Raw genomic sequence first — 20,449 nt, forward strand, 5'->3', positions numbered from 1 at the left:
CTCTGATTTCAAAAAATGGCAAATATTGGTAAAAATTTTATATACCACTCTTATTTTGAAGGAATTGGGCACTATAGATACTTTGTGTCTTCTTACTCAAGAATCATCAGATAAATTTTCAAATCGTTGAAAATCGATGGCAAATATTGATTCTATCAGTGGCTGACTTTCACCTCCTTTTTTTTTTTTTACCTAGAAAAATTGAATTTAATCATTTCCTGACAGAAGGATGCAATTTCCACTGACCTTTCTTTTACACCTTGGTGAGTATTAGTCGTCAAAATCCATTTTCCGCTTGTATTGAATTGCTCTAAAATATTCAGTAAAAATATTTTAAAACCTATCCACCTCTTTTTTTCTGTACTACTATATATTTTCATGGTTTTTGTGCTGTATCATTGTGTCAAGCGACTAGACATGTCAACTCCCACATGTTTACTATCCACACACAGCTGTTTCGATCCTCTTTCGTGGAATATAGTATTATCAGCAGATAATTAAGTAAATTTACTAAAGAAAGTAGACATGGTTTCAGATTCTTAATTTAAAAACATAATGCATTTTAATTTCTTTTTAATTTTTTTTTAATGTTTATTTTTAAGAGGGAGAGAGACACTGAGAGTGTGAGTTGGGGAGGGGCAGAGAGAGAGGGAGACACAGAATCCAAAGCAGGCTCCAGGCTCTAGGCTCTGAGCTGTCAGCACAGAGCCTGACACGCGGCTCGAACCCATAAACCACGAGATCATGAGCTGAGCCGAAGTCGACGCTCAACCGACTGAGCCACCCAGGTGCCCCAATGCATTTTAATTTTTAAGCATAAATCTGTTTTGAATGTAGCACTTGTCCCAGTAACAAGACACAATTGCTTGTGAAGAATTTACAGGCAAAATTCCCTCTGACTAAGCAGCGGCTCTTTGCTAAACCCTCCATGCGTCTGCTGTCTTTAATAAGCTGAGAATAATTTACATTAGTCATCGAGAGGATGTTTCCAACAATTACTCTCTTTGATCCTGACTTTTCAATAACCGCCCTGCTTCTGGTTCCTAAGTACTAACTAAATTGCTTAGAATCTTCTCTCCAAAGATTCATGCTGAGTTTCTTCATGGCAGCAAACTTTAAGAATCTCATTTTCTAATTTTGCAATTCCCAAGCCCTGAGGCAATCTCCCCGTTAGATTTGCTGGTGATGGAGGAAAGAAGAATACCTCGAAATAGAAAATGCTCATTTGTTCTCTGCTAAAAATTCTCTGCCACCGAGAGGTGAGCCGCAAGCCAGTGGGAGCAGAGACTGGTGACACATTGTCCCCTAGGACAATGAAGCTTAGATCTGGCCTCAGATGGCCAGAGAAGAGTTGTTGCAATCTATATCTGCCTCGGATGCTCTCTTTGGAACTAAACTAGTGTTCAAAATCAGAAGCAGCTACTGAGAATCGCTGAATCTCCATTAGGATAACTTCCTCACACTTTGCCAAAATTCTAAACCATTGCACAGTGGCTCAGAGATTCCCTCCTCATTCAGGAGACCCTTCTCTCAGGATGAAAGAGCTTCAAAACTAAATTCACCTGGGCAGAACAAAGTCCTCACTGCAGTAGATCCTGAGTTTCTAAATGTAAACTTACTCTGATCTAGCCCAAATCTCTAGGGTCGCCTATGGTCAAACTACCACATCATGGTTACCATAATATATTACCATATATGGTTAATCCCATATCATCGGTTGAACATTTTCTGGTTTGTAGTTCAACCATAGGCATTTATATGAAAACTGGAGCCTATTGAAACACTTTGTCTTGCATTCTGACTAAGGAAGGTTAGGGAAAAGAATCCTAAAATGTGCATTGGCCCCAGGTTTTGGGAACTGGACACAAAGTACAAACCTTATCTAACATTCATTCTTTGTAAGTTTTCTTGCCCTTAATAAATAATGTGTGTTTGTGCGTGTGTGTATATATGTGTGTTTACAGCCTCTAGAACTCTGAAGTGATCTCTAAAGTCTATGAAAACATCTCCTGGGTTTAAGAACATGAGAACGATGTTCTCAAGTTAGAGATTATATAATAATGGTTATTTCTACAAAATGATCCCTCACTTTACAGAACTTTTGCTGTACCTTTTCTTAAAATGACCAGGTCTCCTAAGTTGGTGTTTACTAAGATCATATCTTCAAGTTGTATGTCGTCTTTGAAGAATGCATTGATTCTCTAAAGACACAAGCATCTTTATTTTCTGAACCAATTCCAACTTGTTGCTGATGTGATAATCTGGCAGTTGAAAACTTCAACCCAGGAAGGGTACTGCTAAGGCTATCTGTGTTCAGGCATGAAGCTTTAACTGCTTAGGTTTCCAGCCACTTTGGGCCAAGTATTTGAGCCCAGAAATTCATATTTGCATTTAGAAAATTACATGAATAATAGTTCAATTTCCCTAAGTCCTGGGATACTTTTATTTCTGAAAAGTACACATCTGATCAAAACAAGTTAGGCCAAGTCGGGTTATAAAAACATGTTAGATCTCTAAGGCAGCAATTCCAATAAAAGAATTCAGGATGGAACTTGTCTAGAAGAATAAATCCCTGGAAGGGAAGTCTTAGCTAATCCACACATAGCATTAGCAGAGATTTTTATACCTGACTTGTTTTAAAAAGCCTCCGCCTACAGGAGCCCAAACTTCTGATTAGTTATTTATCTTACAGGTCAAGTCTAGGAAATAAAAGGAGATCTGGGTTTGGATTGTTGGGTGAATAAAAGGAAAAATCCATGTTAAGCAACTAGGACCATTTATTATACAATGAAATGAAAGTGTAGATGGAGCTCACTTTCATCACATATCTGTCTTCAAGGAGAAAGCAGAGCTGTCCCTTTGTTCTGGAATGATGGTAATTTTGCAGTGAGAGTGAAGACCGAAAATTCCTTGTCCAAACAGGTATTTGGCAACCTGCGTGGAAGGAGACATTATGTATCATATTCTTAGCTGTAGAACTATGATCTGTTAATGCCTGATGATAATCGCAAAATGACCAGATGAATAGAATAGTTCATGTGGGGACTGTGCACATAAGAGAAAAAACATTACTTTTCAGTGGCTTATGGTTTTGGAGGGCACGTTGAAGGAAAGAGATCCATTAAATGTGAAAGAAGACCACAAAAAATTCTTAGAGTTTTACAATTGAGAAAGCTGGAGAAAAACAAGCTTCTTCCACAGTTGGGAGTAATTTTCCATCTTCTGCCCATCCCCCTCACTCCTGTCTGCTGGAATCCGCTGTGCTTGACATAAGTCTTCATGTCTCAAGGGTAAAGTATATAAGAACAGGTAGAGCGGGCTGTGTGTGTGTGTGTGTGTGTGTGATGTTGGTGGGGGATTTACTTGGTTCACCATCTAGAGGCCGATGGGGTAATTTTGAAGGGACAGAGGAATCTTTGGGTTGTTCACTTTTTATTTTGAGATTACCGCAGGTTCTCATGTAGTTGTAGGAAATAATACAGAGAGATTCCCGTATACCTTTCACCCAGTTTCCCTGGATGGTAACATCTTGCATGACAATAGTGTAATATCCCAATCAGGAAACTGACATTGTTATAGTCCTTGACCTTCTTCGGATTGCACCAGTTTTACATGCTGTGTGTGTGTATTTAATTCTATACAATTTTATTCATGTGGTCATCATCAAAATTAAAATCCTGAACAGCTCCATTACCCTCCAGGAGCCCTACTACTACCCTTTTATATCCGCACCTTCATCCCTACCTCCTAATCCCTGGCAGCCACAAATCTGTTCTCCATTTCTAAAATTTTGTCATTCAAGAAATGGGGTCATGTAGTGTATAACCATTTAAGATTGATTTTTTTTCTGGGCTCCTGGGTGGCTCAGTTGGTTAAGCATCTGACTTAAGCTCAAGTCATGATCTTGTGGTCCTTGAATTCGAGCCCCGCATCGGGCTCTGTACTTTCAGATTCTGTGTCTCCCTCTCTCTATGTCCCTCCTCTGCTTGCACTCTGTCTCTGTGTGTCTTTGTCTCTCTCCTTCTCTCTCTCTCAAAAATAAATAAAACATTTAAAAAAATTTAAAGATTGGGTTTTTTTCCACTCAGTGTAATTCACAAGGTTTTAATTTTGATGAGGTCCAATTTACCAATTTTTCCCTTTTATGGATCATGTTCTTGTTGTCAATCCTGAAATTCTTCACCCCGTCCAAAGTCTCAAAGACTTGCTCCTATGTGTTATAAGAGTTTTATAGCTTTACAGTTTTATATTTTACATTGAAGTCCATGACCCATTTTGTGTTAATATTTGTGTAAGGTGTGAGGTTTCGGTTATGGTTCATTTTTTTTGTCTATGGATTTCCAGTTACTTGAAAGTAACCTTTCTCCATGGACCTGCCTTTGCACCTCAGAACGAGTTGGGCATATTTGTGTGGGTCTGGGACTCCCGAGGGGGCACGATCTGTTCCTTGGTGAATCTGAACCCAACAATCCAGGTTTTAAAGGAGGTCAATTGAATCTATGTGTTTTAAGAGAAAGTTATTTCCCAAGGATTTCTTAAATTCTCCAGTTGAGTTTGTACTGGTTAGAACAATAGGTAGAAGAGGCCACATTGAGATTTTCTTTCCTCAGGTCTGTGCATTAGTCTTTGTTATTTGCCCTAAGATGACACATAGAGAATTTCTAGTATATGGGGCTATCTTGGATCAGGCTTCCTAGATGCAGAGCCTGATGCATGGGTTTGTGTTATTGAGGGAGGGCTCTGAGCAGTAAGAGACTAAGGAAAGTGGAGACAGGATGTGGTCCCAGCTAGGGTCTGGCTTCAATCTCCCCCCCCATCCAAAATGTTCTGAGCATAAATTGCACCACACAGTTGATCCCAGGCTGAGGCAATGGTGCCACAGCCTTTTGAACTGTGTCTCCATCAGTCACTGGCTATGGACTGGCCCAGGTGGGGACGTGAATGCAGAAGGTATCACCTCCCAGGCTGAGAGATTTCCATTAGGCCAAGGGCACCAACAGCATCCACAACTGGATGGTCTTAATGATCAAGAAAACTGGCTTTAAAAATAAATGGGCTATTAACTTCCCAACTTAACCAGTTGCTTCTTTAAGCCTTCTGCTACCCTTAGACTGCCTTCTAAGTAGCTGTGTCTGTTATGTTCAAGGGTTTCTCAGTTTCACGAAAGCCCAAGATAAATGTCACAGGAGCGCCTGTCATCCTACCACTGGCGATCTCCTGGTGGGTCGCAGCGCACAGCTCATGGCTTCTTCTACCTGCGGGCTGGATGGACCCCAGAAATACTGCATCCTCAGCTACCTTGAGGTGGGTTGGTCCTTTGTTTATTTGTTGGGACATTATTGAGTCGATGACATAGATTTTTCCAAGCATGGCGGGGGCCAGCCAGGCAACATAAAAGGAGGACACATCACTCTTTCCTGAATATCAGAGGCACAGGTGATTCAATTCCTAGTCCAAGAAACCTTGATTAATCAGAAAATAGGGAAGATCTGCCACATCTATTTCTTGTTACCTTTAGAATTGGACAGAAGAGCCTCTTTGGTTCCGTCTTCGAAGGGAAGTACTCTAAAATGTACTATTCTACTTAGCCACAGGAGGAACTCGCAGGGAGTGAATTCAATTGACCCAGCAGTGAAGAGGGACGATCCCTCAGGGTCTCAAGGCCGTTATACTGAATGTGGGTTCTCACTGTCCTGCGTTAGGTGGGGGATGGGGGGGGGGTGTGAACTTTGAATTGATTGCATGCCAGCCTCACAAAACCACTTGGAAATTGTCTTGTCTAAAAACCGTAAGATCCCAGTGTCAACAGATTTGGGGGCCTTTTTTCTTTCCCTTAAAGACCAGTTTTAGAAAAGGATCAGCTGCTTTATAGTTTTTTTCTTCTCCGTGCTCGGGGACCTGAACAAGCATCCAAGGTCATTTGAGTATCATACCTGCTGAAAAGCCCAAGGCAATCACGTCAACCCCTTAAATGAGAGGACGTGCAGGCGGGAAGTTGGACGGAAGCCCGATGTTAGAGGCCCAGGCTTTTCCACGTATTGTTCATTTAAAGCAACTCCTCGAGGTCTCTGGGAAATGCTTTGGATTCTAATTGGTTTCTAGTAAAAGAGGATGATTATAAATAAGTGAAGACAATACCTGAGGGCTTAGCACTGTTCTAAGTTTGGGAAGTACTTGTGTAAGAAAGCAACTTCTCTGTGTGTGCAAGGAAATGACACTGTAGACGTTTTGTTCAACTCTAGGCCAGGTGGGATGTGGCACCCTACAAGTGACTTTCCAATTCCGGGTCCTCTGGACAAAGAAACGTTTCTAAACTCTAATATTAGATACTTTCCAACACTGGCATTATCCTTCTAGTTCTTAAACCACTGACATTTGCGTACTATTGTCCCAGCCAACTCATGACCTACTCTGGCAATGATTAGGAGTTAATATTCCTGTCTTCACCACCCAAAATAGAAGTAAATCAAACTTCAAGGTTTCTTTTGTCTCAAGAATCCCAGAAATCTTAAACTCCTAGACCTGGGGGAAAAAAATCTCAAGATATCTTCTGGCTGACAAAGTGTTACAGGTAGGGCTGTAAGTCTAGTCTACTTAAACATTTGCGTGTCATGAAGGAGGACTTGTTTCCCCATGATTATCTAAAAAATTGCTACCAAGCAACACATTCTCCTAGGAAGCTTCAAATCAACATTGACCCGTAGTGTTACTCAAGTTGGGACTTCCACATCTCATCATCACAAACAAGCATCCCCAGTCAGGCTCGCCAAAGACTATGCTTCTAAGATATTGACAGTAAAGCGTTTCCCCCAGTAATTTCCATAGTAATACTGGACATCTTTTGAAGGCTTGACACCTTTTGGTGGAATCGTAAAGCTTCTGCTGCTCTTTTAGGGGCAAGTCTGGGGCAAGCCTTCCCATATGCAGAACAGATCTCACTTCCATTGCTCCTTAATTTTGAAAGGGCATTTTTTTTTTCGGGTATAAGACTTATGGTGGCCAGTGTTTCTAAAAAGATTATATGGATCTCTTGAAAGGCTGGTCTACTTTGACAGACTCTAGCTGAAATAGTTCTCAAAATCACCACGCATTCATTTGGCAAATTTTATCCAGCCTCTACAATGTGTGAGACACTGTTCTAGGTCAGGAGGATGTGGCCTTATACAAAACAAAGTCCCATGGGGCACCTGGGTGGCTCTGTTGGTTGGACAGCCAACTTCAGCTCCAGTCATGATCTCATAGCTCGTGCGTTTGAGCCCCCCATCGGGCTCTGTACTGACAGCTCAGAGCCTGGAGCCTGCTTCGGATTCTGTGTCTCCCTCTCTCTCTGCCCCTGCCCTGCTCATGCTCTGTCTCTGTCTCTCAAAAATAAATAAACGTTAAGAAAAAATTTTTAAAAAACAACAAAGTCCCACCCTCATTGGACTTAAATTCTACTGATGGAGACAGACAATAACCCAACAACTATATAATATAGTCTCAAGTGGTGATAACAGCTTACAAGATATTATAAAGCAGGGTAAGGCATAGAGAGTGGTAGAGGCCATAAGGAGGTGGTGATATTTTAAGTAGAAGTCTCTCTGAGAGGATGGCCTTTAAACAGAGACCCAGAAGAAGGGAAGGAGCAAGAGATAGGAATATTTGAGGGTTGGAGGAGAGGGGAGCGGAGAATAGCTCGTGTCAAGATGGCAAGGTGCAATAGAGTTCCCGGTGAACTCAGGGAAGTAGCTAGAATTGAGTGAATCAAGGGAAGACTCATGGAAGGAAAGGCAAAGAGATGGTCCTGGTCAGGTTGTATAGCCCTTGTAAGCAACGATCCGGACGTCAAATCGGTTTGCTGAACACCTACCGGCGCATCTGTTATAGTCAACTTCCAGTATGGAGGATTATAATAAACAGTCCCCACTTCCTGGAAGTTTTGCAAAAATGCTCCTCCGGGGTCCCGCAAGTAGTAGTAGCCAGGAACAACTGTGCAAGCCATTGGAAGTCCTTTGGGAGTCTTTGGGGATTTCCTTGGGGGTTTTAAGTAAATACGGCCACAAATGGGTGCATTAAACTAGGCAAACTCAAAGGCCACTCTTGGCTGTTGCAACCTTGGAAATTCCATTCCAAGTAAAGTAATTCCAATTCACTAAGACCTTCCAGTCTGGAAGACAAGAGGGCAGGCCTCTCTGTTACAAGTATAATGAGAATCTTTTACAACATCCACATGGCGGTGATGGAGAGGTTTTGGTCATGGAACTTTTTCTACCAAAAACTATGTCTGAGAGAGAAAAAAAAGGATGGTTGCAGATAACATGGTGGCCGAGTGTTGCATTAGTTTCTTGCCAAATATTTGTTTTTGACTACAGAAAGTAATCCCTACTCGAAGAACGTATCCTGATTACTTCTCTACGGTTTAACATAACCTCCAGGTCATCTGCCTCTTGTGCAAGACAAAAATTAGTTCCGCATAAGTTTGCATTTTTGCCCCCAATGTACAAATTCATAAAATTTCTAGGTCCTAATTTTTATTTTGTCTGTTATTGTATTTAAGCACCTATTGATGGAAAAAATGATGTCCTGTTATTTCCTCTGCTTTTTATTTTTAGCCAGATTGAAAGACAAATATAGTAAGTACAGCTTGTTTTCAAATTGATATCAACAATAAGTAATTATGGGTCTTTATTTTTTACTGAAATGATGGTCTTTTCCAGGGGAACAAAAATGTTTCATCTGTGACTCCAGATCTCCCTATGACCCGTACACGCGATCCCAGAGCCACACCATTGAGAATGTCATTACAAGTTTTGAACCAGGGAGAGACAAGAAATGGTGGCAAGCTGAAAACGGTATGACCGAGTTCCTTTCCAGATTATCCATTTCTTTAGGTTTTTAATCCAATATCTTTCTGTACGATCTTAACAATTTCACAGCAAGGAGTTATACTGGAATGGAAAAGTATCCCCTAGCACTGTTAAAGCCTGTATAAGAACAAACTTTATTTTCATTTCAGGAGAGATTATTTTCCTTCAGAGAAATCCAAGTGTATTTTAAGCACATAACCCTGAAAGCTTCACGCATTAACCCTAATATGAAACACACTCCTGTAAATGGAATTAACACCGCCAGGGGAAATCTGAGAGTTTCCACCCTATACTTTGTCCCTCGGCAATACATGCAGGAGAGAGGAAAAGAGCATTTCATTTCTTGCTGCAAGCCAAATATTTTCATATAAAAATTGAATTGAAAGGATAGTTGGCTACTGGCTGACGTTCTTTTCTGCCTGGATTTATGCCCTTCTCTGCGCATGAACAATTGTGATTTTGAAACTCGCATCGGCCCTGACCATCCATATTTCCTAGGTGCCCTGATCAGGTCCCAACTGGGGATGCCTCCAAACTCAGGCATGGGCCTTACGTGCTTGAATGAATGTAGGCTGACTCACCCATGACAGCTCCCCTGCAGCACCAATCTGGAACCCTCACCCCACAAGATGATTCCCTTTGTTGCATCTCTATATGTTGTACCTGGGCTACAATCCCTCTATTCTCTTCAGATGCCTAAACCTATTTCCCTCAGGGGGTCCTAGACCATTAGAGAAGTGTGGGAATTGTCAGAATATATAGGATCGTAACATATGAGGCAAGCAGAATATGAGGCTATTTTCCTATGCCTTCCATTGGACAAGCACGATTGGTGTGTCTACTAAAATGCCGATTCATGTTGGATCCTAATCCTGAATCTCTAGTTGGGCCCTCCTTAGTGCATGTATGCGATGCCTTTGCAGGAGCCACCTGCCTTCGCTCAGGCCATTTTTGCTTAGCAGCAGTTTTAACCCACATGTCCAGCATTTGCTGCACATAGCCTCACAGGAGCGCCCCTCCACCAAAGCGGATCGCATAAAACAAGGGTTCTCAGCCAAGAACTTTTGAGAGGGGAAAGGCGATCTTCTTTCCAGAAAGGGTGAGGGACTCTTGACCCGGAGCCAGGAATGGGGCTGCCCTCTCAACGGCGAACCCTCCCAAGTGATGCACCCACAAATAAAACTGCCTCCGGTTCATGCAGCCCGGTTACTGACTGCTCTCAGAGCTGCTGTCCAGTATGGGAGGGAGCCCAACGCCACATGCGCTACCGGGCACTTAAAACACGGCTAACCCATGGGGCGCCTGGGTGGCTCAGTCGGTTGAGCGTCCGACTTCAGCTCAGGTCACGATCTCGCGGTCCGTGAGTTCGAGCCCCGCGTCAGGCTCTGGGCTGATGGCTCAGAGCCTGGAGCCTGCTTCCGATTCTGTGTCTCCCTCTCTCTCTGCCCCTCCCCCATTCATGCTCTGTCTCTCTCTGTCTCAAAAATAAATAAACATTAAAAAAAAATTAAAAAAAAAAACAAAACACGGCTAACCCACACTGAGATGTGACATCGGTGCAAAACCATTCCAGGTTTCTAAGGCTTACTTTGGAAAAAAAATAGGCATTGGTAGTAGCAAAATAAAACATTAGTAATTTTTTAAAATATTGAGTACATGTTGAAATGAGACGGTTTTTGGTATATGGGGTTAAAAATATTAAAAGTCGTTTCACCTGCTTGCTTTTACGTCTTTTAAATGTGGCTGCTAGGAAATTTGAAATGACACAGGTGGCTCGTATTCTGTTCCTATGGGACAGTGCCACTCTAGAGCGATCGGGGCTTCCTCGTGTCCAGCGTGGGGCCGGTCTTGCACATCCAGGCTGGAGGTGAATGGCAGCTAACTCTCTCAGGATAGGACTTTCTTCTCCTCAGCCCCAGAGGAGCTGCAGATTCTCACTCCCAGGGGAATATTCCAGGCTGTGTCTTACGCTAAGTGACCATAGAACTAGTCCGAGTGGTTATCAAGCAGATGCTGGAAGAAAAGGATGCTTCGATGTTTACCATGCACCGGTTTCCCAGCGCACCTTTACGCACGTGCGCAGTCAGGTTGTTCAAGGAAATGTTCAAGTTCAAGGAAATGAGCTCCCTCCCCGCCAAGTGGTGGCACTTGCTGCTTAGGACCTATGGGAAATGGGCGAACTTCCTTGGTGGTAGGTAACACTGCCACACAGTGGCCGTGTGCACCGCCACCATAACATGCATGTGGGCACAGTCCGAGTAAAACCTGTACCGCTCTCAGATAGACCTTCTCCTGGGTGTGCAGTGTTCTGGGAAACCACTGTAAAAGACGAGGAAAGAGTGTTGATCCCCAGCCATGTAATTTCACACATTTTTATTTTTTACAGACAAGCCACAGTGAAGGATTAAATAGGGGTCTCTCAAAATCACTGATTCCTTCTTTCTGGATTTTTCTTCAGGTCTTGATCATGTCAGCATCAGATTGGACCTAGAGGCGTTATTTCAGTTCAGCCACCTTATTCTGACTTTTAAGGTACAGATGTGTGGGCTTGTCACCCCTTTTATCTACCTACCAAGTGCTGGGCTTACCCAGGATTTCACTTCCTTGCTTCTGGGTAGAGCACAAAATCTCTACTCGAACTTTGTGCAGAATTTGACTCTTTGTTCCTGAGTGGAAAACAAAACAAGTAAAAACTCTACTGCTCATTAATTAATAACTTATATGGTTAACAGAGGAAGGAAGGAAGGAAGGAAGGAAGGAAGGGAGGAAATCTTACAAGATACAGCAAAGAGGAAAATTCCAAAGCCTAGGGTGAGAGGGACCACAAGAGCTAGAAAAATGATTTTCAGGAGAAAAAAAAAAAAGCAGAAACTGGACATTATTTTGGGAACCATGGAAAGATTGTGATCAAAAGAGGCAGAAAAATGAAAGGGTCTTTACTAAGGATAGTTAGATGCCAGAGAAATCCTGTGCTGTAGTTATTCTCAAATATTTCATCAAAATTCTAATTTTGTTGTCAGCCCAGAAGCTGAGTTACAGTAAAAAAATAAATAAAATGAAAAATGAAAAAAACCCCACAAGTCTTTGGCCTCAAAGAGCTCACAGTCTAGTCAAGGATACAAACATATATAGAAATTTAAAATCATAATACAAAATTGTCAGTGCGGGAACCGACATACAATCACAATGCTGGTAGTTTCCTTGATGAGGCTAACACTGCTGTAAGAAATCAGAAAAAGCTTCACGGTAGATTCTGGAGGATGTGTAAGAGTTTGCCAGAGAAAGGGGTTCTTCTAGTCAAAGAAAACCACATACAAATTGCTGTAACATATCAGTTACACTGACTTTTTAAAAATTGATATGCTCTCCTTTGATGAATAATTCACACAGCCCATACACAGTTTTCAAATGGAACCAGATTCGAGGCAAAGTATGTGCTCGTGATTGCTCGCCCACCGACTGGAAAGAGATTTCTGTGTGTTCATTGCATAACGGATTTCAAGAGATACAAATAAAGTTTGAAAAACTGAGATTTGGGAATACAAATATTCAGTCTGCAGTGGATAATGAAATCTGCCTTTGCGAAGCATTACAAGTTTCCCTCCCGTCTTCCTAGACTTTTCGGCCTGCTGCAATGTTAGTCGAACGCTCCACAGACTATGGACACACCTGGAAAGTGCTCAAATATTTTGCAAAAGACTGTGCTGCTTCCTTTCCCAATATCACTTCTGGCCAGGCCCAGGGAGTGGGAGACCTTGTCTGTGACTCCAAATATTCGGATATTGAACCCTCATCTGGTGGAGAGGTAGCATTTCCTTTCTTGGATTTCTCAGATAGAGGTTACACCATTTTTTTTTCTAATGCGGTTCATTTAAATGAAAACAATTTAGGTAGTGTTTACTGAAATATAACTTGAGTTCTGTTACTTTTGTTTTAGAGAAAGAGAGCGTGAGCAGGAGAAAGGGGTGGGGGGGGGAGAGAAAGAGAGAGAGAGAGAGTGGGGAGAGAGAGAATTTCAAGCAGGCTCCACACTCAGCACAGAGTCCGACATGGGGCTCAATCCCACGACCCTGGGATCATGACCTGAGCCGAAGTCAAGAGTCAGACGCTCAACTGACTGAGCCACCCATGGGCCTCTAGCTGTTGGTTTTTAAAGCATGAACGTGTTTAAATTGAAATGAGTCCTGAATTAATTTCAAACTCAGATAAATAGTAAGCATCTTACAAGCAATACTCCTGCATGAGAGATTACATCTCTCATTACATCACCTGCTGAGGGGGAGTGGGGACTAAGACCCAGCCTGGGCACTAGGACACAGGACACCCAGAGGGAGGAGCATCTGTTTCTAGCCCTTGCTACATAGCTGTGTTATCTCATGGCTGTGTGCCATAGCTGTGTTATCTCATGCTCTGTAAACCACCACCCAGGCGGGATCTGCCAGGACCTTCCTCTGAGCAAAGCGGGTGACAGGCAGAAGGGCAGGGTAGGAGCGGGGTTGGGAGGTATGACTCTTATCAGGCAGAGTGAAAGGGTTGGTGGCAGAAGGTGTCTCTGGAATCCCTGGCCAGATCCAGTTGATGACCTACTGGATTGTGACCCCGTCCTTCCCTCCCAGCCCCAGTGCTATCACCTACATGGACCATGGGGGCATAAAGAACCAGAATGACTAAGACGTTTGATTCGTTTCCATGTTGGCCCTTTTATTCACAAGAGAACCCAAATAATAATCTGTATCCTACGCCAGCTGGGAGGCAATGGCTCAGCCTTTTCGTGAGGTCAGGATCTCTTCTTTAAGAGTATACTCTTTAAGAGTTACTCTTTAAGAGTAACAGGGCGCCCAGGTGGCTCCATTGGTCGAGCATTCAACTTTTGATTTCAGCTCAGGTCTTGATCACAGGGTCATGAGTTTGGGCCCTCTGTTGGGCTCCATGCTGGGTGTGAAGCCTACTCAAAAAAAAAAAAAAAAAGTATATTTCACAATGCTGTTTTGGGTGAAATGCTATACATTTACCTGCATTTGTTTTGCAGGTCGTTTTAAAGGTTTTGGATCCCAGGTTTGAAATAGAAAACCCCTACAGCCCCTACATCCAGGGTATGAGATACTCTCTATTCTTGCACAAATTCTTTTTCTAAAATTCTGTGTTGGGGGCATCCCTTTTCATTGCATGTCCATAGCCCATGAAGTGTGCTTTCCTTTGCTGTTATCATTTCTCCAGACCTTGTGACATTAACAAACCTGAGGATCAACTTCACCAAACTCCACACCCTGGGGGACACCTTGCTTGGAAGGAGGGAAAACGGTTCTCTGGATAACTACTACTACGCTCTGTCCAACATGGTGGTTGGGGGCAGCTGTTTTTGCCACGGCCACGCTAGCCAATGCATCCCCGTGCAGAAAGTGCGGGGAGATGTTTTCAGCCCTCCTGGAATGGTAAGTCACTGATCGATCGCAGAGGGCAGCTGGCTCTCTTCCCTTTCCTTCACGGCACTGGTGCTGAATGTGGATCAGAGCCTCTCCATGGGGGTCCATAGTTGAAGTGACAGCTCTGTGTTGGGGCAGGGATCATTCAACCCGCAGTTCTGCGGTCTCCGCCCCAGATGACTCCATGAGCAGCATTTCTCATCTGTGAGCTCAGGGTAGCCCGTCGTGCTCCCTTCTTGTTTATTTGCTTTTTAGGGAATGCAGCTTTAGTGGTGAGGACCCTGTTTCGTGTGCATTCTCCCACAAAAAGTTCTCGAAGGTCTCTCGTGCGAGAGAGGGTGTACTCCACGCCGGGGTGTCCGAGGGATGCCTGCCACTGTAGAAATTGTCACTCCAAGTAGCACTCTTGTGCCGGGAATGGCTGTTCCTGGTGTTGATCTCTTCCATCCCTGGGACGAGTCTTAAAAGAGCGATGCGGTGGAAGAAATGCCTGTTTGCGCAGAGTCCTGAGGGTGTGTCTACTACATAATTTTAAACTATGAGCCACAAGCAGACAAGGCTGGATGCCGAAACTCTGCACCTTCCCTGTCAGCCAGCTCCTATTTCCCTGGAAGTACAAGTTTCTGTCTTTGAACTTGGGTATACAGTGCATTTTGTGGACAAACCAAGAGAATCATACGCTTTGCTCCAGGTTCTTTCTGTTTTCTAATTCCCTCTTTCCCTTAACCACCCTTCCCCCCCCTTCTCTCTCTCTCTCTCTCTCTCTCTCTCTCTCTCTCTCCCCTCTCCCTCTCCCCCTCTCCCTCTCCCTCTCCCTCTCCCTCTCCCTCTCCCTCTCCCTCCCCCTCCCCCTCTCCCTCCCTCCCTCCCTCCCTCCCTCCCCCCCCCCCCCCCCCCGTCTTTCCCTCTCTCTGCCCCCCCCCCCCCCCCCGCGATCCTGTCTCTCATTGTGTGTTGCCCTGAAACTAGAATTCAGAAATGCCAAAGAAAATGTAGATGGTTCCCGAACATCTTAAACTTTTTCCAAACGTGGAAGTTGGTTAAGCAGATAATAGAAGGTAGACAAGGAAAAGCTAAGACCCGAAGAGGCATCTGGCGTGGTATTGCCTTTTCCACCTCAAGAACCCCAGCATCCTCAGAGCAAAGCCCTCTTTTCACACCACGCAGGTTCACGGCCGGTGTGTCTGTCAGCACGATACAGATGGCCCGAACTGTGAGAGGTGCAAGGGCTTCTTCCAGGACGTTCCGTGGAGGCCGGCAGCAGGCCTCCAGGACAGCGTGTGCAGAGGTACGTGGGGAAGGTTCTCAGCCTGTGTCCTTAAGCTCGAACAACATCGAGTTCATTTCAGTGGAGCTGTGGGCATCAGAGGCCGCAAACTTGTGGCTCCCAGCTCCAATCGTGGGATATCCTAATGTGTCCCATTACCTCCCATAGAAGAATACCAACTTCTCAGACCCTCACACCACAAAAGGCACGTTAATTCACAAAACGAAACCATCCGCGTGTTGTGTGGTCCCTTCCCTGAGGAGGGGCAGAGCCATGTAACAGCAACATCAGTGGGGACTGATTTGGTACAGAGATCCCTACCCTTTTCCTGAAGAATCACCCATTCCGTGAACGGAGCCTTAAACACATGTCAGAGGATAGGAGAGGTGAGGACTGGGACAAACTTTGACAGGCTATTGTAGCTTTTATAAAATATTTAGGCTAATAAGGTAGAGGGTTCTTTGGCAATGCGTTTGCTGCCTCTGAATTTTGAGGAAAGTCCATACAAACTTGTTACTCAGCTTCTTTTCCCAGACTGGGGGAATATGGGATTGGGGCAGTGAGAGGTGAGTGGAAGAGGTCTCTAAAAAACGTCCCATCCAGGGGAGTCCCAGTGTGCGAGACCCAGCAAAACAGAGCCTAAGATTTTGCTGTTTACAGGGAAACCCCAACAAGGCACACAGCACAGACTTCACCACCAAGGCAAACAATAAAGTTCTCCAAGCAATAAAGCTGCACTCTAGGGCTCCCAGATCACCCAAATGATTTACTTTTGTTTACCTGATTGTAAAAAATATAGATAGACAGACATACAGATAGATAGATAGATGTGAGCAGAATCAGAGTACTATCAGTGTGTGTGTGTGTGTGTGTGTGTGTGTATTCTGTGTGTGTGTATATATATATATATATATATATACACACACACACATATATATACACAGAATAAGAGTACTAGAAAGATCCTTCGAAAGCACCTGCTTTAATCCTCATGTACTTGGTATATTTCTAACAAGTCGGCGGAGCACTGAGGCTGCAGTGATTTGTGCCCAAACAGCTGTCTGGTGGTCCCCCAGACCTTGGCCAGTCTCTCCTAACCCCTCTCCTTCCTCAGCTTGTCGCTGCAACAGCCACTCGGACCGCTGTCACTTCGACATGACCGCGTACCTGGCGAGCGGCGGCCGCAGCGGGGGTGTGTGCGAGGACTGCCAGCACCACACGGAGGGACAGCACTGTGACCGCTGCAGACCCCTCTTCTACAGGGACCCGCTCAGGGCCATGTCCGATCCTTACGCGTGCATCCGTGAGTCCCCGGCCTCTGGCCTGTCTCTTCCACACGTGTGAGGCCGACGGAGAGGTCTCGCTTGGGCTGCAGGCACCTCCCGCCCCCACTCGGTTTAGCAGCATTTAGGGGCCTGGGGGGGGGGGGCAGTCTGAAAAGGCACTCGGTTCTGAGAGCTTTCCTTTCTCACGACAGGTTGGGCCCAATAATCCGGGTCCATCCCGCAGCCCCGTGTGGGTGGCCAACACTGGTGAATCAGGAAACTATTCCAGATTCAGCCAGCAGGGGGCGGGTGGTTCAGGAGGTGCTGCAGACACCTGAGTGTCCTGTGGGTCCCCTGGGGGAAGTAGCTGAGCATGGGAGACCCGACTTACTCTGGCCCGCTCCACTTCGGATGTTTCAACTTTGCCACGGTGCCAAAGCAATGGGCATTTAGTAGAAACCTGCTTAGAATTTTGAACTCGGATCTTTTCCCAGGCCAGCCCATACGCAGATGATCCTCTTTCCCAATGCTGGGCCAGGTAGCTAGGGACAGTTCCCAGTCAGACCCCTGGTCAGTAGCCTCAGCAACCCATACGCTTGCAACCATTCTGGGGGCGCCTGGGTGGCTCAGTCGGTTAAGCTTCCAACTTCCGCTCAGGTCGTGATCTCGCAGGGTTCGTGGCTTCAAGCCCTGCATCGGGCTCTGTGCTGACAGCTCAGGGCCTGGAACGTGCTTCAAAGTCTGTGTCTCCCTCTCTCTCTGCCCCTCCCCCACTCATACTCTGTCTCTCTCTCTCTCTCTCTCAAAAATAAACATTTGGGGAAAAAAATCACTTAAAAAAACCAACCATTCTGGGCCCATACAACAAGTTTTCACTATCAGTGCAGTATTCAGGAAATTACACGAGACATTCAACACTTTACTGTAAGACAGGCTGTGTGTAGGAAGATTTTGCCCAACTGTCAGCCAGCATAAGTGTTGTCAGCGAGATTAAGGTAGCCGAGGCTGAGCTGTGATGTTCGGTAGGTTAGATGTATTAAGTATATTTTCGACTTAGGAAATTATCAGCTTCCGATGGGTTTATCAGAGTCTCGCCTTAAGGAGAAGGTCTGTAGTGAAATGGGCTACATTTGACTGGCTGTAGACAATTCATCTTTGCTGAGAAGACACATAAGCTAACGATTACCATCTTTGTTTTAATCTTTAAAAATCTTTCATCTTGTCTTTAATCTCAGCTGTTGAAAATGGAATGTTTTGTGCATATAAAAATAAGAGAGAATACTGTAATAATATGCCCACCAGCAATTGTGTCAAAATGTAATGTCTTACCCCAGGGCAACTTCAGGACCTTAATAACACATGACGGCGATACAGGTGACTCAGGTACCCCACTGTTACCTTCCTTTCTGGGGATAAACTCTCATATAACTGGCAATTACCAGTACAGTGCTGGCTTTTACACTTTTACATGTTCTTGTCTACAAACAACGTATGTTGGCATGTTTTCAAGCTTTACATAGATGATACTACGCTGTATGTATCCTTGATTATTTCACCCAACGTTATGTTTTTGAGATTTGTCTGTATCAGGTAGCTCTAATTCTCCAATTTTAAGATCTATGTGTAATGTCTGTATAGAACTCTTTCTTCCTATAGATATGACAGAATCTATTTGGCCATTTTTCTTTTGATCCCCCCCAAAGCATTCTTGTATGTGTGGCCTTGTGCAAGTGCACAAAACCTCTCCCTAAGAGTCCTACCAAGAAGTGGGACTAATGGATCATGGGGTATGAACTTCTTCCAGGTGATTAGATGGTACCACATTGTTCCCTAAGTGGGGGTACCAGTTAGCACCCACACCAACAGTGGTTGAGTACTCTCATTGCTCTATACCCTGGCCAGCACTTGGTTTTTTCACACTTCGATTTTTGCTGATGAAAACCTGTCTCATCATTATTTAAAATTGAATTTCCCTGGAGGAATGAGACCAGAGTGAGGCAAGGGAATGACCCAGATCCCAACATTTCAGGTAGCACACTCTCTCAGAGTGATGTAAGTGCGAGGTTATCACCTGCCATTTGCATTAACCAGACAGGGAGCACCTCCTTAAATTTTGGCCCTAGGCATCTTGCTGGTCTCAACTCTGGTCCCGGCACTACTGTGGATTATCTCATAGATAAACTTGATTTCAAGTACTGAGCACTGGTAACTACTGGATCTAAGATCTCACTCTACTTGCAGACTGACAAGTAGCTTATTATTGTTTCGTGGATGCTGGCAGAAGACACGAAACTCCCCGGTTAGAGACAAAGGACTTTAGTACTCATGGCACAGGAAGTAACAAGATGTTTATATTGGTGTGTGTTCCCATGTCTCCAAGCCCTTAGTCCCATGGGGCAACTCAAAGGATGCCAGGTGGACCCCACATACAAATGAGTCTATGTCACAGCCCAGGGACACAGCGCTTGGAGCATTCATTGCTTTTACAGCAAGGAGAAGCGTGCTTGTTCTTTGTCCAGGGGAAGACGTGACCTCATCCCTGAAAGTAGCTTGCTGACAACGCTACCTTGGGAAAGGGCTGGGTGAAGAGCCATCTTGCATTGCCGGGACACTGAGTAAAAATTGGGCGGGTACCCAAGACCCATGGAATGTTGCCTCTCCCCATACCCAGAAATCCTGCTTCTTACTCTCTGTCACCAGTCTGTTATTATATGGGGGGGGGGGGGGGGGGGGGGTAGGGGTTTGCTATAAAACTACAACTTCCAACTTTATGCCATCATCATACATAAAATGAAGTCCTATACAGAAGTAATTCAGTAGCCACCAGAATGTATACAACATCCTAGATTTCAAACTTTAAATCCTCACAGCGTAGAAAAGGCATAAATGAAGTTTTTGTTCAGATTGCGGAGTGGGCGCCTGACAACATAAAAGTTTACCTTATGTGATCTGTTTAAAATTGAGACAAAGAACTGAATGCTCAGAAAAAAACAATTTCTTTAAATCAGCGTCCTAAGTGTCCTACTTTGTCACCAGAATCTATATTCCACCCCCCACACACACACATACCTTTTATTAATGTTTTAAATGCTATGCATTTATAAAAGAAAAAGGAATTCCTCTCTGAGGTGGAATCAGGGGAAAATATAATGTTCCGAAGGTTATCTAACCTAGGAATCTGGAAAAGAGACTGCAAGTAACCAAGTCAGATATTCACATTAACCAACGTCTTGTTCCTTAAGAACCACTTAGTATCCGGGTGCCTGGGTGGCTCAGTTGGTTAAGTGTCTGACTCTTGGTTTCAACTCGGGTCAAGATCTCGTGGTTTGTGGGTTCAAGCCCCACATCGGGCTCTGTGCTGGCCGTGCAGAGCCTGCTTGGGATTCTCTCTCTCCCTCTCTCTCTGCCCCTCCTGCTCGCTCGCTCTCTCAAAATAAATGAATAAACTTAAAAAAAAAAAAAAGCCACTTGATGGCACTTCTAAAGGAAACTGAGTCAAGAAAACTGGTACCCAGATGTAAAATTAAGAGGCTATTCTATATATACAAGGAGGTTTTTTTTTTTTAAGTAAAGACAAATGAGCCTGTAAAAACAATCTTCAAGAGACTCCCCAGTTTCCCTAAACGCATGTTTGTGTGTGTGGAAGTC

At 44.3% G+C, this 20,449-nt stretch overlaps 1 protein-coding gene across 1 annotated transcript in view; it reads left to right on the forward strand.

Annotated features, from left to right (window-relative positions):
• The first annotated feature begins 229 nt into the window (after window positions 1-229).
• LAMB4 (laminin subunit beta 4) overlaps window positions 230-20,449 on the forward strand; it is a 100,134-nt gene continuing 79,914 nt past the window's right edge. Inside the window, exons 1-9 of the mRNA XM_042915075.1 lie at window positions 230-263; window positions 5,147-5,308; window positions 8,697-8,831; window positions 11,305-11,378; window positions 12,463-12,651; window positions 13,876-13,939; window positions 14,064-14,278; window positions 15,437-15,557; window positions 16,651-16,839. Of these exons, the coding sequence (XP_042771009.1) occupies window positions 230-263; window positions 5,147-5,308; window positions 8,697-8,831; window positions 11,305-11,378; window positions 12,463-12,651; window positions 13,876-13,939; window positions 14,064-14,278; window positions 15,437-15,557; window positions 16,651-16,839 (1,183 nt within the window). The remainder of the gene's footprint in view (window positions 264-5,146; window positions 5,309-8,696; window positions 8,832-11,304; window positions 11,379-12,462; window positions 12,652-13,875; window positions 13,940-14,063; window positions 14,279-15,436; window positions 15,558-16,650; window positions 16,840-20,449) is intronic.

Source organism: Panthera leo, chromosome A2 (assembly GCF_018350215.1).
Source record: "Panthera leo isolate Ple1 chromosome A2, P.leo_Ple1_pat1.1, whole genome shotgun sequence".
In the NCBI taxonomy this organism is placed as follows: domain Eukaryota; kingdom Metazoa; phylum Chordata; class Mammalia; order Carnivora; family Felidae; genus Panthera; species Panthera leo.